We start from the raw sequence: 14,525 nt of genomic DNA, 5'->3' as shown, positions 1-14,525 counted from the left end.
TGCCCCATCTGGGCCACAGTGCCTTCTGAGCTTCCATACCAGGCCCTGCAGTGCCCCCCACCCCGTGTCCCAGACACGCACTTCCCTCCTGCTGGCCAAACCACAGCCAAGTTCGAGTTGCCTCTTCCCAGGAGGCTGCCCTGCTGACCCCCAGTCATTCCCTCCCGCCCTCAGCCTCCCCCTCAAAGGTCTCCTCTTTGCTTCCTTCTCTGCATTGTCTCTAGGCTGAATAGCCAGCCCACCACCCCACCTCCAGGGCAGGTGGGCTGAGCCATCCCTGCCTCCAGAGCCCGGGACAGGTTCAGCTCCTGGGGCTCAGAAAAGGCTTGCTGACAGACTGACTGTCAGTGCTTGTGTGAAGTACTGAATCTGGGGGTGGGGGGGCGGGGGGAGCAGGGCCAGAGCAGGAGAGAGGGAGCCACTAAGAGCAGAGTGAGCAAGTGCGGGCAGGCGGCGGGCACCTGGGCAGCAGTGATGTGACTGTTCCCTAGCCTGGGTCCTGATGACCTGTCGATGCTGATCTTTGAAAGTCCCGTCAGACGCCTTGATTCTCTGTATCTAAGAAGCAAGAGAGGAGAGGAGCTGGAGGAGAGAAGGCCCCCTCCTCAGAGCGGAAGGGGGGCACCCCGGGCATGTGGGAAGGGTGCCCGCCAGGCGGGAGTGGCCCCTGGAGTCTGACAGGCTCATCCATCATTGTGATGAGAGCCTCCCGCGCCCCCCAGGCGAGCACAGCTGTGGTGCGGGAGCCGAAGCAGCGGAAGGAGGGAGGCGGGAGCGGGGAGGGCGTCGTGCTGCGTGTCTGGGTCTGGCCGTGTGTGTCTGCGCGCGTGCGTGCGTGCGTGTGTGTGTGTGTGTGTGTGTGTGTGTGTGTGTGTGCGTGCGTGTTTCCTGCGAGGAGGCATGCAGCCCTATGGAAGCTGGGCCGGGAGCAGGGAGGCTGCAGCTGCGGACACCACAACGACAGCTCCGGGGGCCGACAGGCCCTGGGAGGGGGCGGCCGCAGGGTGGGGGCCAGATGGCACGCCTGAGGCTGATGGTACCCCTCTCTGCCCGCCCCCTCGGGCCCCCCACCAGGCCCTGGGGAACAAGCAGCTGGCCTTCCAGCAGCAGCTCCTGCAAATGCAACAGCTGCAGCAACAGCACCTGCTCAACCTGCAGAGACAGGGGCTGGTCAGCCTGCAGCCCGGCCAAGGTGAGTGCCCGCCCCTCAGCCAGCCCCAGCCCCACGCCCTCGCTGTCCCCGCTCCCGGGAGTGAGGTGGGGGCCCCGTGCATTCTTGGGGCCCGGCCAGCCTCCCCTGTCTCTCCCTCCCACCGCAGCCGTGTGCCCGACGGACCTGCCCCAGCTGTGGAAGGGCGAGGGTGCCCCCGGGCAGCCCGCCGAGGACAGCGTTAAGCAGGAGGGGCTGGACCTCACCGGCACGGCCACCACCGCTACCTCGTTCGCCGCCCCCCCCAAAGTCTCACCCCCCCTCTCCCACCACACCCTGCCCAACGGACAGCCCACTGTGCTCACACCTCGGAGAGACAGGTATGGGGCTCCGGCTGGGAGAAGGTGCTGCAGACCTGCCCGGGGACTGGCCTTGACCCTGAGGGCTGGCACCTGTGGTAGAGGCTGGGGTGGGGTTGTGGAGCTCAGGGATGGGCAGGTTTGCCTCTCCCGGGGCACGCACAACTGTGCCTGCCCTCTGGGGAACCTGTATTAGGGACAGAAACGTCATCAGTAGGGGAGCTGCGGCTGGGCGGGACCCAGGGCTGCCGGGGTCTTCAGGGTCCCTGACCACCATCTCCCTCCTGCCCTCCCAGCTCCTCCCACGAGGAGACGCCCGGCTCCCACCCCCTCTACGGACACGGAGAGTGCAAGTGGCCAGGCTGTGAGACCCTGTGTGAAGACCTGGGCCAGTTTATCAAGTAGGTGTCAGCCCCACTCTCCTTTGCCCCCCAGCCTGCCTCCCCTAACAGGGCCCCTCATCCCCCAGCCTGCCACCCAGCTTGTCACTTCTTGCGCCTTCAGCCACCAGCTGTCCTGCCATCCTCACCCCGGGGTGGGGGGCCTCGTTCCTTCTCTGCCCCCCATCAACTCCCCGGTCACTCCTACCCCGTCTGCGGTCTGTATTTCCTGGGCCAGCAGCCTCCCCACCCCAACCCCAGGCTGCTGAGCCCAGCAGGTTGGGGGTGTAAGGAGAAGGAGAAGACTTCCCCCACCGCCCTCCCCGGCTTCCCCCAGCCCCAGCCCCGGAGAGCGACGGCCTAGTGACGGCCTTCGGGCCTGGCGGACAGGCGGCTGGCAGCAGGCAGCCAGCTGCCGTAGCTGTGCCAGGCTCTGTCACTGACTGATTAACTCCACTGTCTCCCAGACCCTCGCAGCATCAGGGTCAAACAAATTGTTTTCACGCTTCGTCAGAGGTTTACTTAATTAGTTCATTTGCAGTTAGATCTCTCTGTAGCTGGGGTTTTAGCAAAGACATCAAAGGAGGCTGACGAGAAGGCGGCTTCCTCCGATGCCCCGTTTTTGTTTTTGTTTTTTTCCCCATCCCTTTCCCTTTGTATCTCTTGGTCTGTCTGCTTTCCAGGCTGTGGGCGGGATTAGAGGGTGGGTTGGGGTGGGTGGTGACAGCAGAACCAGGGCCAACTTTCTCTTCTCCACCCCCTCCTCCCCCGGAAGACACCTCAACACAGAGCACGCCCTGGACGACCGGAGCACAGCGCAGTGCCGCGTGCAGATGCAGGTGGTGCAGCAGCTGGAGATCCAGGTGTGGCCTCCGGCTGCGGGAGAGGGGCGTGGGGGGCTCCCACCCCTGCCTCACCCACAGCACTGACTTTCCAGGAGGGATTTGGGGGGTCTCATGGAAGGGTCATCGAATGCTTTCTAGGTCCTCGTTACCATGGTTGTAAGGTGAGGGCAGCCAGATTCTGAGGGGGAAACCAGGGCTGGGGACCTCTCTGATGCGAGGTCCTGAAGGGACTCATACTAACACAAACAACAAAAATGGTGTGCATAGCTAACATACTGAGCCCTTACCTTGTGCTCTACTAAATACCTATGTGACTCAAGGGATCCTCTGAACAACCTTATCTGGTTGGTAGCTACTATTATTATGCCCAATTTACAGATAGAGAAAACAGAGGCATAGAGAGGTGAAGTAACTTGCCTCTGATCACTCAGCCAGTGGGTGGCAGAGCTGGGATTGGAACCAGGGCAGTCTGGCCCCGGAGTCTACACTCTGCAGCACGGGATACTCAGGAGGCTGTTCAGGACAGGCCATCAGGCAGCCGATCAATGTTTACCCGTGTCCCTCTGGCACCTCGCAGAGCTCCCTGCGTGAGAGGGTGGTTGTAAAAGATCTATTGAATTTATGAATGGGGGTGAATGAATCATTCATCCATTCCTGCCTCTCCATTCAGTGCGTGAGGGCACCCTCACACACAGGTGCCACTGAACTTGGGCGTTGTTCAGCCACAGCCTCTGCTCTTGATCGGGAGGCAAGGCGTGTGCTGTTGGGAAGAAGGGCCACCAGAGTGCAGCGGCTGTGCGGGGGTCTAGGCTGGGGACACACAGTCTGGAGAAGCGGGGAGGGCTTCATGGAGCAGGCAGCCCCCAGTCCTGGCTTTGCGGGTGTGAGGGGCCAGAGGGGCAGGGAGAAGCCGAGGTCTTCCAGGAGCAAGGGACGGAGGGAGCTGGGGTACCAAGGGTGGGGGCGCATGGTGGTGACGGGCTTGGTATGTGGAGGAGGAGGGCCCGACTGCCCCCCCCCCCCCGCCCCCTCCCCGCCACCAGGCACAACCCCTGCTCACCTCCCGCCTCTCCACAGCTCGCCAAGGAGAGCGAGCGGCTGCAGGCCATGATGGCCCATCTGCACATGCGGCCCTCGGAGCCCAAGCCCTTCAGTCAGCCAGTGAGTGACTCTCCCCTCCCTGCGGCCCTCCAAGAACCCGCCCCACCACGGGACCCCTCATCCTGTCGGCACTGGTCTCAGCATCCTCCCCGTTGCTCACAGCTGAACCCAGTCCCCGGCTCCTCCTCATTCTCCAAGGTGACCGTCTCCGCAGCGGACTCATTCCCGGATGGTCTCGTACACCCCCCCACCTCGGCCGCTGCCCCTGTCACCCCCCTACGGCCCCCTGGCCTCGGCTCTGCCTCCCTGCACAGTGGGGGACCCGCCCGGCGGAGGACCAGTGACAAGTTCTGCTCCCCCATCTCCTCAGGTAAGGGCCGTGGGGAGGGGTGTCTTTCCCCAAGCCGGACCCCACTTCTGGCTGCCTCAGCCTCTGCCTGTCTCCCCCAGAGCTGGCCCAGAATCATGAGTTCTACAAGAACGCCGATGTCCGGCCCCCCTTCACCTACGCCTCCCTCATCCGCCAGGTGAGCATGGGAAGGTAGACAGAGTCCGGGGGGTGGGGGTGGGGGTGGGAGGCACACAGTCTGCACCCCTCCCTCAGGGTCCCGGGACCAGAGAACGTAACTTTCCATCTCACACTTGTCCTCTCCCACTCACACCTGCGTTTTCCTTCTCAGCCAGACGGCCCCTCACATGGGCTTCGGCCGAGCCCTCCTGCTGGTCACGCAGGCCTGTCTGTGGGAGCACACACACTGTTGATGCCACTTACACCCCGTGTCATCCATACCCTCATTTCCACGTACACACACTCCCATGATAGACTTATGGTCACTTGTAGTCTGTCTCCTTTTGTCTGTCTCAGATGCGCGCACACACACACACACACACACACACACACATATGCCATCTCATGTTTAGGGTGCCCTTTACAAAAACCAGGATAAATTCCAAACAGTCCCCACCCCCGGACCTCTTTCTCCCAAGAATACTGCTCTCCTTCCCAGTCTAGGGCAGGGGCCCTTGGAGCCATTTTCCCTGCAGCAGAAGTTCACGTGCTCCTCGCACAAGTGCACGGCCCTCGAGGCTCGTGTTCCCTTTGGCCTCTGGCTGGGCTGTAACCAGCCTGCCCCTCTCGGGACCATCAAGCACCCCCAGTCTTGTCCACATGCTTCCGCAGCGGGTCTTCTCTGCTCTCAGATGAGTTAGGGGCCAGGCTGAGGGGAGCTGGGGCAGAGCACACAGGCCTGTGGCCCTTGCAGGCCCAGACTGAGGGTCTCTGTACTTCTTCCTTGTCCACAGGCCATCCTGGAAACCCCCGACAGGCAGCTGACCCTGAATGAGATCTATAACTGGTTCACCAGGATGTTCGCCTATTTCCGGAGAAACACGGCCACCTGGAAGGTGAGGCATGCCCGTTCCTCCTTGCCAGGGCCCCAGGCGGCCTTGGACATCTCCAGATCCCTTTGAGACCAAGGTTGCCTAACAGTCCCCTCAGGGTGGCAGTTCTATAGACGTGGCCCCACCAGGCCCCAGGCTGGGCCCTGGGCCCTGGGCCCCTCCACCTCCACCTCTCTGGAGCGCGCCCCCCATGGGCCCAAAAACCCCAGCCCCCTGAAGTAGGGCCTGCGGGAGTCGGTAGTGCCTGAGCCTGGTAGGGAGGCCGGGGTTACATTCACAGGAGACCCTCAGGGTTCAGAGTCCTCGGCTAAAGGCGCATGCTCTGAAGCCCAGGATGGGTGGACGGAGGGGGCTCGCAGGCCTGGACACGTGGGTGGACCGAGATCCTGGACTGTAATACACTGGGGCACAAACACAAACGCTCACACTCTCCCCAGCTCTGCCATCAGTAGCAGGAAGATAATTGTCTTCATCCAATTAGTCATTTTAACACCTTCAGCCATAAGAGTTTTCCTGGGGGATCAGAAACAGACAAGGGAGGGAACCTAGGAAAATGGGACACAAGAGTTGTGGGCTGGGACGCTAAGCCAGTTTGTTTTTCTAGAGCCAGCATGGGGGGTACGAGTCTGGCTGTCTGATGGGTGAGAATATTAGGTTCTGTGCAGCAGGGTGGGAGGGGGTGAGGGGAAGGAGAAGGGAGTGTGGGTGCCCTGTGGGAAAGGACGGACACCCGGGAAGGAGTCCCCCACATCTCAGGACCTGAGTTGGATCCCTGGCTCTTGAGTCCCTCTGCTGGCCAGTGCAGAAGCTGCAGTTAAACAGCCTACCTCCCCGATCCCACCAGGTTTCAACAAGTGTCACTAGGGCCCCCTCCCTACCAGTGACCAGGACAAGGTGGGGTCTGTACAGGGCCCAGCCTTCTCTGCCTTCTCTGTGCTAAGTGCAGCAGGAGAGACTGCTCCGTGGCCTTCTGTATCCCCGTGCCCAATTCCCAAAGCTTGGCAAAGAGGCTGCAAGGCTGGGACAGCTGCTGTGATTGGCTGCGAGTGACGTCATTTCCTGCCAACCACAGTCCTGCCCTCTCTCTGAGCCATCAGGGCCTTCCTGGAGCCACCTGGTTCAGTCTCCAACCTGCAGGCCAGTTTGGATACCACGTTTCGTAAATGATAGAGTCCTGTACAAACTTTAGGGATCATTACAATTGTTACGTAATCTTTACTTTAATATTGTATATTAATCCTCTACCTTTAGGGGAGTCAGTGTGGAGCCTCACTGCCCTAGACAACCTCCTCCTTGGGGGCAGAGTGCCTGTCATCCACCTACCCTCCTTTCTTGTTCTCTCTTAACTGCATCACCCTCTGCAATCTCTACTTCTCTCCTTTCTTGAGGTCGGGAGCTAGTTTAGGTGACTTTCTTAAACCCCTCGATGACCATCATGAAGCCACCTCTCCTGTAGCCCAGCCCCCTTGGGCCTTCATACCACCTTCGACTGGTGGCCCAGCGTTGGTCATCTCAGCGGCGTGTCTCCCTCCCAGGTCTTCACCTCCATCTCCCCTCCCCTAGTCTAGGTCCCAGCAAGCAGCCAGCTCATTGAGTGACCTTCCCATTTAACCGTGCTCTGCTGTTGCTTCTGTCACTGGGGGCACTGCCTGCGCCCTCCCTGTGGCCCAGCAGAATCCACCTCAGCTTGCGGTCCACTCTGACCTTCAGGATTTTTTGCCGCCAAGCTTCCATTCACGTCACTTGGGAAATGCACCCTGTGTACTCCCAATTCTATTTTCTTTTCCACCCCCACTTCTGACCCGTTTATCTGCCCCTTGAGGTCCCTCCTCTTCTCCTCAACTATTTCAGCTTCCTTTCCTTCCTCCTCCTTTACTCTCTTGGGCCCCCACCCTGGGATGCTGTCCACTTCAGACCAGGGCAGAAGGGTTGGGAGCTGGCGTGGGCCAGGCCAGCTGCCGTTCATCCGGGGACAGAGCTGCCATCTGCCAAGCTGATGGTACTCGCCAGCCCTCCCCCCGTGTCTGTCCCCTCCCAGGGCCCATGTTGTGGGCCTGTCCTTTTGTTTACGCAGCCCCTGCCAGACCCCTTAAATTGCCGTTAATGTTTCAGCGTAACGAATTAGTCTCTCATCACGAATCAGGCTTCGAAATGAGGGAAAAAAGCCCCAGTGAGGCCATCCTCGGAAATTGGGGTCATTCTCATTTGCAAAGCAGAGGATCGGAGCCCCGTAATGCGGGCAAATTTATTCCAAGGCAGGAGCCCCGGCGTGATTAGGCCCTTTGTAATTATCGCTCCAAGAGATTCCACTCCAGCCGCCCGCCTCCCTCGTGGATTAGCAAGCGAGTCGGAAAAATACACAGGATTTAATTAGAGGCAAATTAAAATTGGTAATGAAATCGGGCCAGTTGCAAGTGGCAAGAGTTGGAAGGGAGAAAGGGAGAGGGGATCGATCTCCAGGGGCATGGGCTGCCTGCCCAGCCTGCTTTCCTCCCCGTTTAGAAATGTAAAGAGGAGACAAGGATGGAGATGAGGTGCGGGAGGCTGAGGGGGGACAGGTAACAGGGACAGGGACGGGAGGCTGAGGGGGGACAGGTAACAGGGACAGGGACGGCTGGGGCTGTGAAGTTGAGAGAGGAGAGCGTGGGGACAGAGCGAGGCACATGGTGGGCGGTGGTGGGGTGGATTAGGGCCCTAGCCCAGGTTCCCGGGGTGCGAGGGGAATTGGGCCAAGCACCCCTGCCCCCACCCAAGTGTCCTACAAACCGGATGACCTCAATTCCTGAAGTTATCCTGCTGGGAGGAGGCGGGACTGACAAGGTGACTTGTCCCTCCTCTTCCTGATGTACAGTCACTAAACCCAGGCTCTCCTTTCTCTCAGCTTCCTTATGTTAACAAGTATGTATTAGGCCTCTGCTGTATACCTCATGCTCTCAGTAAGCCGTCTGTTCTGAGCCACGGCCCAAAGTCAAGGCTCCCACGCTCCAAGGTCAAGGAAGGTTGCAGTGAGGCTTCCTGAGTTATTCCCAAAACTTTCAAAGGCTTAATGGGAACTCTGTGTGCACCTGAGGTAAGGTGTCCCAGGCTCACTGAGGTGCCAGGACCTGAGTGTGGTCTCGTGCTGCTCAGAAGCCCTAACAGCTACATGCATCGGACTAACGATGTTGAGAAAACAGATTATCGCTAACGAGGTATCATTCACTTGGTAGACAAGAGTTTTCCAACACGTGGCAGGGAGAAGGGAGCAGACAATACAAAGGGCTGGCGGTGGTGAGGATGCCGGAGCCCCTGGCTCTAAGGGCCCAGAGGGGTCTTCCCTCGGCTCCAGCGGCATCTTCTCCTGCCCAGCCCTCCCCTGGCTTGTTGCTGGGGAAGGTGGGACTTGAGGACCCTCCTGTCTGTGCTCCCCCGAGTGGAGGAGGGGCCACCTCTGAGCGTCTGCTTCTTGTCGCTGCGCCCCCAGAATGCAGTGCGACACAACCTCAGCCTGCACAAGTGCTTCGTGCGCGTGGAGAACGTCAAGGGCGCCGTGTGGACTGTGGACGAGCGGGAGTACCAGAAGCGGAGACCACCAAAGATGACGGGGTACGTGGGCCCACCCCCCCAGACCTCTCCAGGGTACCTCTCTGCCCCGGATCCTTCCCACTGTGGGGTCGGGGGTCGGGGGAGGAAAGGGATGAAGGAGCCCAGGAGAGCCTGGGATCTCAGATGATTAGGAAGAGGGCATTTCTGTTTTTTGCTTCTGACTGAGGGAAGGAGCTGAGGGGAACCTGGCACCAGAGAGAGACAGAAGCCCAAAGTAGCCCCGGCCGGAGCCGAGGCGTGGGCAGGTGGCAGCCAGTGTGGCCGTTGGGGAGGGGGCTGCCATCCCCAGGGCCACTCTCCCCCATCTTATTGCAGGATGAGCCAGTCTGTGAGATCTCCAGGCCCCCCCCCCTTCATTTTACAGGGAGAGGAGGCCCAGAGAGGACAAGGGGCTGGAGAGTGGTCACACAGCAGATTCCTGGCAGAGCTGGGTCTCTGACCTCTACCATGTAGCACTTCCAGTGGAAACTGAGGAACCTGGGGGAGGTTTCCTCTTTCAGCCTCCCTTCCAGCACCACCACCTCCCCGCACCGAGCACCCCACATGGGCTTGCCTGCGCATCTTGGGCCTCTGAAGCAAGTTAGATGGCTCTCTGTGGGCGCCTGTGCCCCTCAAAGATTCCTTCACCCCAGACAAGAGCCTCTCTACCCTCAGACAGCTGTGGGTGCTGGGGCAGGGCTGGGACCCGAAAAGGAAAGCCATTCCCTTCTGAGTGTCCCCACGTGCCAGGCACAATGGTTGGAATCTTCCTGTCCCCTTATCAGCTTGGAATCAGAAGACCTGGGTTCGAATTACACCTCTGCTTCTCACCAGCTGTGTGACCTCGGGCCAGTTCCTTAACCTCTCTGAGACACCCTCTAAACTGGGGATAGTCACTGTGAAAGGATGGCCTTAAGCCATTGCTTTTCCTGACCCAACTCCTAATCACTTTTTTGTGCAGAAAAGCCTTTGGTGTGGAGCATGTGGGGACAGGCTGAGCACACAGCTTATTGGATGTCCCAAAATTCAGGATGGCAAGAAAGTGGATTTTATAGTAGGGGACTATGGAGGTTATCACTCGGACCTTGCCAGACATCGGGAAATCTAGACTGGAGCGAAAATACTGGGCCACCTGACGTGGAGACAGACACTGGGAGGGGTCTGGGTCCTACTTCTCAGCCCTGAGACCCTGGGCACATTCCAGGGCCCCTAGGAGCCCCGGCAGCTCACCTGTGAAGGGGGCTTTCAGTCCCAGATGTGCCAGGTCAGTGGGAGGATTGAATAAGATGGGGCACAGCCGACTCTGGCCTCCCAGGATTCATGAATGGGACAGTCCCTGGCATAGAGCACGCCCTCAGTTAGGGTCCAGACCTGAGTGAGGAACAAGCGAATGAATGAAGCAGACGCTGCCTTCTTTCTCCTCCAGGAGCCCCACGCTGGTGAAGAACATGATTTCGGGCCTCAGTTATGGAGCACTTAACGCCAGCTACCAGGTAGTGGACTGGTCCCCGCCCAGTGTCCTCCCACCCCCTCACGTTCCCTCCAGCACACTGGTCTTCAGAAGAGACATTCCCCCACCCTCCCTGGCAGAGACGGGGCACAGAGCGGGTAGGTTGGCATAGCCAGTGGTGATCCCTTCCCTGGCTTACAGATCTGGGGTGGCAGCGGGGGCAGGGGGTGGGGGTCCTCTGTCTCCCAGGAAGGGAAGAAGTCAGGCCCAGGTTCTCAGGAAAGCTGGGAGGCAGCTCAGCTTCGGAGCGCTGGCCTTGGGAGGGGGTGCCAGAGATCTGCCAGCCCGTGGACACACGGGAGGCTCTCTAGGGCTGGGGAAGGGACAGTACTTGACTGGGTGGAGCCCGCTGACAGGCCCCAACTCTGTGCCCTCCAGGCTGCCCTGGCCGAGAGCAGCTTCCCCCTCCTCAACAGCCCTGGCATGCTGAACCCTGGCTCCGCCAGCAGCCTCCTGCCTCTCAGCCATGACGACATGGGCGCCCCCATGGAGCCGCTGCCCAGCAACGGCAGCAGCAGCCCCCCTCGCCTCTCCCCACCCCAGTACAGGTGAGCCCATGGCATGGACCCCAGCCCACAGCCGTGCCCCCCGCAAGCATCAGGAAGGCAGAATCTTCTCCCCCTGCAGCTGGGATCCCCATCTTGTCGCCTTCAGCACAGCTCTCTTCCCAGGGCAGGTGGCCCCTCTCTTCCTTCTCATTGCTCCCCTCCCCGCCCTACACTCTTTATTTCCCTCCCTTCTCCATCCTCTGTCATCTCCCTTCCTCTCTCCTTCCCAACCAAAGGCAATCTCTGTTCATCCCAAGACTTCCTTTCCTTTGAAGGGAGACCAGACCTGAAACGTCAGGCCTCAGCGGCTCAGAGATGAGGGGGTCCTGGGGAGGCAAACTCTGGACACATCCCTGCGCCCCCAGATCCTGGATGCATTTTGGGCTGGGCCGGCAGGAGAGGACCTCCAGGGTGTCCACATTATCCCTTCTGTCACAGCCACCAGGTGCAGGTGAAAGAGGAGCCAGCTGAGGCGGAGGAAGACAGGCGGCCGGGACCCCCCCTGGGGCCCCCTAACCCCAGCACCTCGGGGCCTCCAGAAGACAGGGACCTGGAGGAGGAGCTGCCGGGAGAGGAACTGTCCTAAGGGCCTCTAGGGGCAGGCAGGGCAGGGGTGAGACCCCTCCCTCCCCCGGAAGCCAGGCCCCACCTACCCCGACTCCTCGCCCCGCCCAACCTCAAGGCACTTCCAGGACTCAGATGGGGGGGGGGCTGGGCCAGCAACTCCCAAGGTGACCTGACCTACGACGACGCTCGCTCGGAGTGGGGGGGGCAGGGACCGGCCGCCCCCGAGGGGACACAGAACCCCTGGTCTGGGACTGGCAGAGGACACGGAGGGCCCAGACCCCTCCTCAGACTCCCCCGCCCACATCCGAATCCCGCCTCCGCCGCCCCCCAACCACCAGCAGCAGCAGCAGGGCCCTCCTCCCCCACCAGCTCGCCCCCGCAGGGCCCCTCAGTGCCATGGAGACCCGCAGGCGGGGCTGAGCCACCCTCTCACACCCAGGGCCCCCCCATCTTGCTCTGGCAGTACTCTCTGGCCAGAGGCCCCCGTTTCCCTAATTTGTGCTCCCTTCCACCTTCTTGTCCTTACTGTGAAGAAGTAGCTCACCCCCCGCTCCTACCCCTGCCCTGGCCTGGGTTGGGGGCAGCTAAAGTCTCAGAGCAGCTCCAGAAAAAACCTGCCCCTCAGCTGTGCCCGATCAAGAGGCACAGCTGGCGAGGGGGGACAAGTGGAGTGCCCTGGGGGCTCCGTGGGAGCAGGGCTGCCTGGTTCCAGGTCCCCCCCAGGCCGAACTGGGCCTCCACTCCCGTTTGCTGGGTGCTGCCCCCCAGGCCAGGGAGCATAGGAGAGTGGCCCGGTGCCCACCTCCTCCACAGAGGCCTGTGCCCGGTGCACTCGTAGAGGTGGACCCGCTGAAGGCGGCTGAGCTGCCCTTGAGGCTGGAGTTGGGGCCCCAGGTGGCGCCAGGACTGCGGGAAGCACCTGCCTGTGTCCGGGAAAGGCCAGGCTGAAAGCAGGCTTGAGGGGCGGGTGGGATGAACACAGCGGCTGCTGTGACCCGACAGGACTCCCACCCCAGCCTTCAGGTGCCCCGTCGCAGTCTTCCCTCACCCGCCCTCAGCACCCCTTCCCTGCGCCCCCACCCCCCAGTTACACAGATGACCAAAGACCTTTCTTATGCCGGAAGCAAAAACCAAAACTTTTTGTTGGCTTTTTCCTTTGTCGCCTCCCGTACCCCCTGCTCATCCCGCTTCCCATCCCGGCCCCAGGCTGGAAGCCCTCCCCAACTTAAGTTATTGTTTTAAACCAAAGTTTACAGTGTCTGTTGGTGGCCAAGACCCTCTCTCTCCAGCCTCCCTCCACCCCACCCTGAGGACCCTGGGACTCAGTAGAGGTTGGCGGCCCTGCTCACCTCCCCTCTGCTCTTGCCCGGCCCGGGGGAAGAAAAGCAGGCAGAGGGGAGGAGGTGGGCAGCCCTTGGCACCCCGCGGGGTTCTTGGCCCCTTGGGCGGTGGGCACGGGAGCCCTCTTCCCAACCCTGGGCTGCTTACTGGGGGCTCTCCAGACCCCTCTCTCCAGGACCAAGTCCCCCATCACACTGGGAGTGTGGATTCCAGCGAAGGAGCTGGAAGAAAAGTGAGACTCTCCACAGACCCCCTATGGGGGACCCCAACTTAAGGCCAAGGACTGGGTGTATTTGATGCTTATGACACCCCAGGCCAGGCCCCTTTGCTGAGAAGACTCCTTGGACTATTTCCCAAGAATCCCCCACATACACCCCTTCACAAGGCACCCCTCCCAAGAGGCAGGGGGCCCTCCGCCCCCTCCCCTATGTACTCCCCACCTGTGTTCTGTTTGACCAGCACAGAAATATTAAACGTCCTCTATTCACAGGGCCCTGCGTGTGTCAGCAAGGGGAGGGAGGGCAGGGGCGTGAAAGCACAAGGATGGCTCTGGACAGCTGGGGGCTCCTGAAGGGGCACTTCCTGCAAGTACGGGAGTGGGCTTGAGCCCCGGGCACCGACACCTCCACGTTCATCCCAGCCAGGGCTCTGGCTCCTCTCTGCTCCGCCTGGCCCCCTTTTCCATCCGTCATCTTAGCATTCTCGGAAATTTCAAACCAGGTCTCTCCATCTTTCTCCTGTTTTCTCTCAAAGTCACAGCTCCTTGCCCCGGTTCCTTCGTGGGTTTGAAATCCAGGTTCCTGGCCTGGATGTTTTCATCAGGGAGTAGATTTCCTCTGGGGATGGAGAGAGTTCCTGCTGCAGGACCGCATGCCCAGGTGTCCTCTGGGCCCATCACCGGTGTCTTCCTGGGGGCTACCTGGATAGGTGTGTGTGTGGGGCATTGAAATGCTCGCCCACCCCTGTGTGCAGCGTCATAGCACTGGTGGGCTCAGGTCGAAAAAGGTTATTCTAGCCCATGCAGTCTGGACCCCGACAGCTGGGGGAGGAAAAGGGGCAGGCTGTTAAAGGGGTAGGGTGGGGGGCATCACCACACCAGCCCACATTAAGTCCTGGCTCCCCATCTGCTGCCCCACCCCAACAAGGGAGCCCCCTCCGCCTTCCTCAGACCCCAGTGCCATTACTGGGTTATCGGCCAGTCCCCTACTCCCCGCACTGTGTTCACCTTCCAGACACTCCCTCGTCCAGAGCAGGGCGCAGGAAGGAGTGTGTGTACTTGGCGGAAGTGCGGAGAGAGGGGGGAAGACGTTGAGAAAGTAGCAGAACTGGAATCAGTAACCCCACACATCACCAAACTGCTGGAACTTTCCGAAAGCCAAGCTTGAGGGAGGTAGAGCAGAAAAGAGCCAGCAGGAGCTGGAGATGGAGTCTCCGCTGACTTATGGGTCTCAGGCCTTTCCTACTCCTTTCAGCCATCATCTGTGTCCTGTCTCACTCTCCCCACTTTCTGTCCACCCTGCCTCCTCCCCCTGCTCTAATCCTCTGGACATTGTTGGAGAGCCCAGGGTGAATCCCCTGTCCCTCCTTTCAGAGGGCATCTCAGGAGGGGCCCGGCTGGGTCAGGCCAGGGGAGCTCAGCCTGGGGGCTCAGAATCCCCACCTTCCACCCACCAGCTCGCCCACCAGACGCTATGAGCAAGTGGCACTGATAATAATCTGCCCCACCTTGCCCTCCGTGGAGGCCGCCAGGGCTCTGTAC

The 14,525-nt window shown here is 60.6% G+C and overlaps 1 protein-coding gene across 3 annotated transcripts in view; it reads left to right on the top strand.

Annotated features, from left to right (window-relative positions):
* Nucleotides 1-13,257, top strand: part of FOXP4 (forkhead box P4) — a 51,105-nt gene extending 37,848 nt beyond the window's left edge. Inside the window, exons 6-17 of one of the 3 annotated variants that reach the window (XR_012334456.1) lie at nt 1,075-1,192; nt 1,320-1,530; nt 1,806-1,910; nt 2,665-2,752; nt 3,812-3,895; nt 3,998-4,205; nt 4,286-4,362; nt 5,138-5,239; nt 8,700-8,821; nt 10,227-10,408; nt 10,689-10,858; nt 11,297-11,384. Coding sequence is in view for 2 of the 3 variants with exons in the window: in XM_033864278.2 (XP_033720169.1) it covers nt 1,075-1,192; nt 1,320-1,530; nt 1,806-1,910; nt 2,665-2,752; nt 3,812-3,895; nt 3,998-4,205; nt 4,286-4,362; nt 5,138-5,239; nt 8,700-8,821; nt 10,227-10,293; nt 10,689-10,858; nt 11,297-11,444 (1,500 nt within the window). In the remaining variant the exon portion in view is untranslated. Of the gene's footprint in view, nt 1-1,074; nt 1,193-1,319; nt 1,531-1,805; nt 1,911-2,664; nt 2,753-3,811; nt 3,896-3,997; nt 4,206-4,285; nt 4,363-5,137; nt 5,240-8,699; nt 8,822-10,226; nt 10,409-10,688; nt 10,859-11,296 lie in introns of all 3 variants that reach the window. The other 2 variants (XM_033864278.2, XM_033864279.1) reach the window with 2 other exon arrangements.
* Nucleotides 13,258-14,525: the final 1,268 nt, after the last annotated feature.

Source organism: Tursiops truncatus, chromosome 10 (assembly GCF_011762595.2).
Source record: "Tursiops truncatus isolate mTurTru1 chromosome 10, mTurTru1.mat.Y, whole genome shotgun sequence".
NCBI lineage: Eukaryota > Metazoa > Chordata > Mammalia > Artiodactyla > Delphinidae > Tursiops > Tursiops truncatus.
This window is presented reverse-complemented; position numbering and strand designations above follow the sequence as displayed.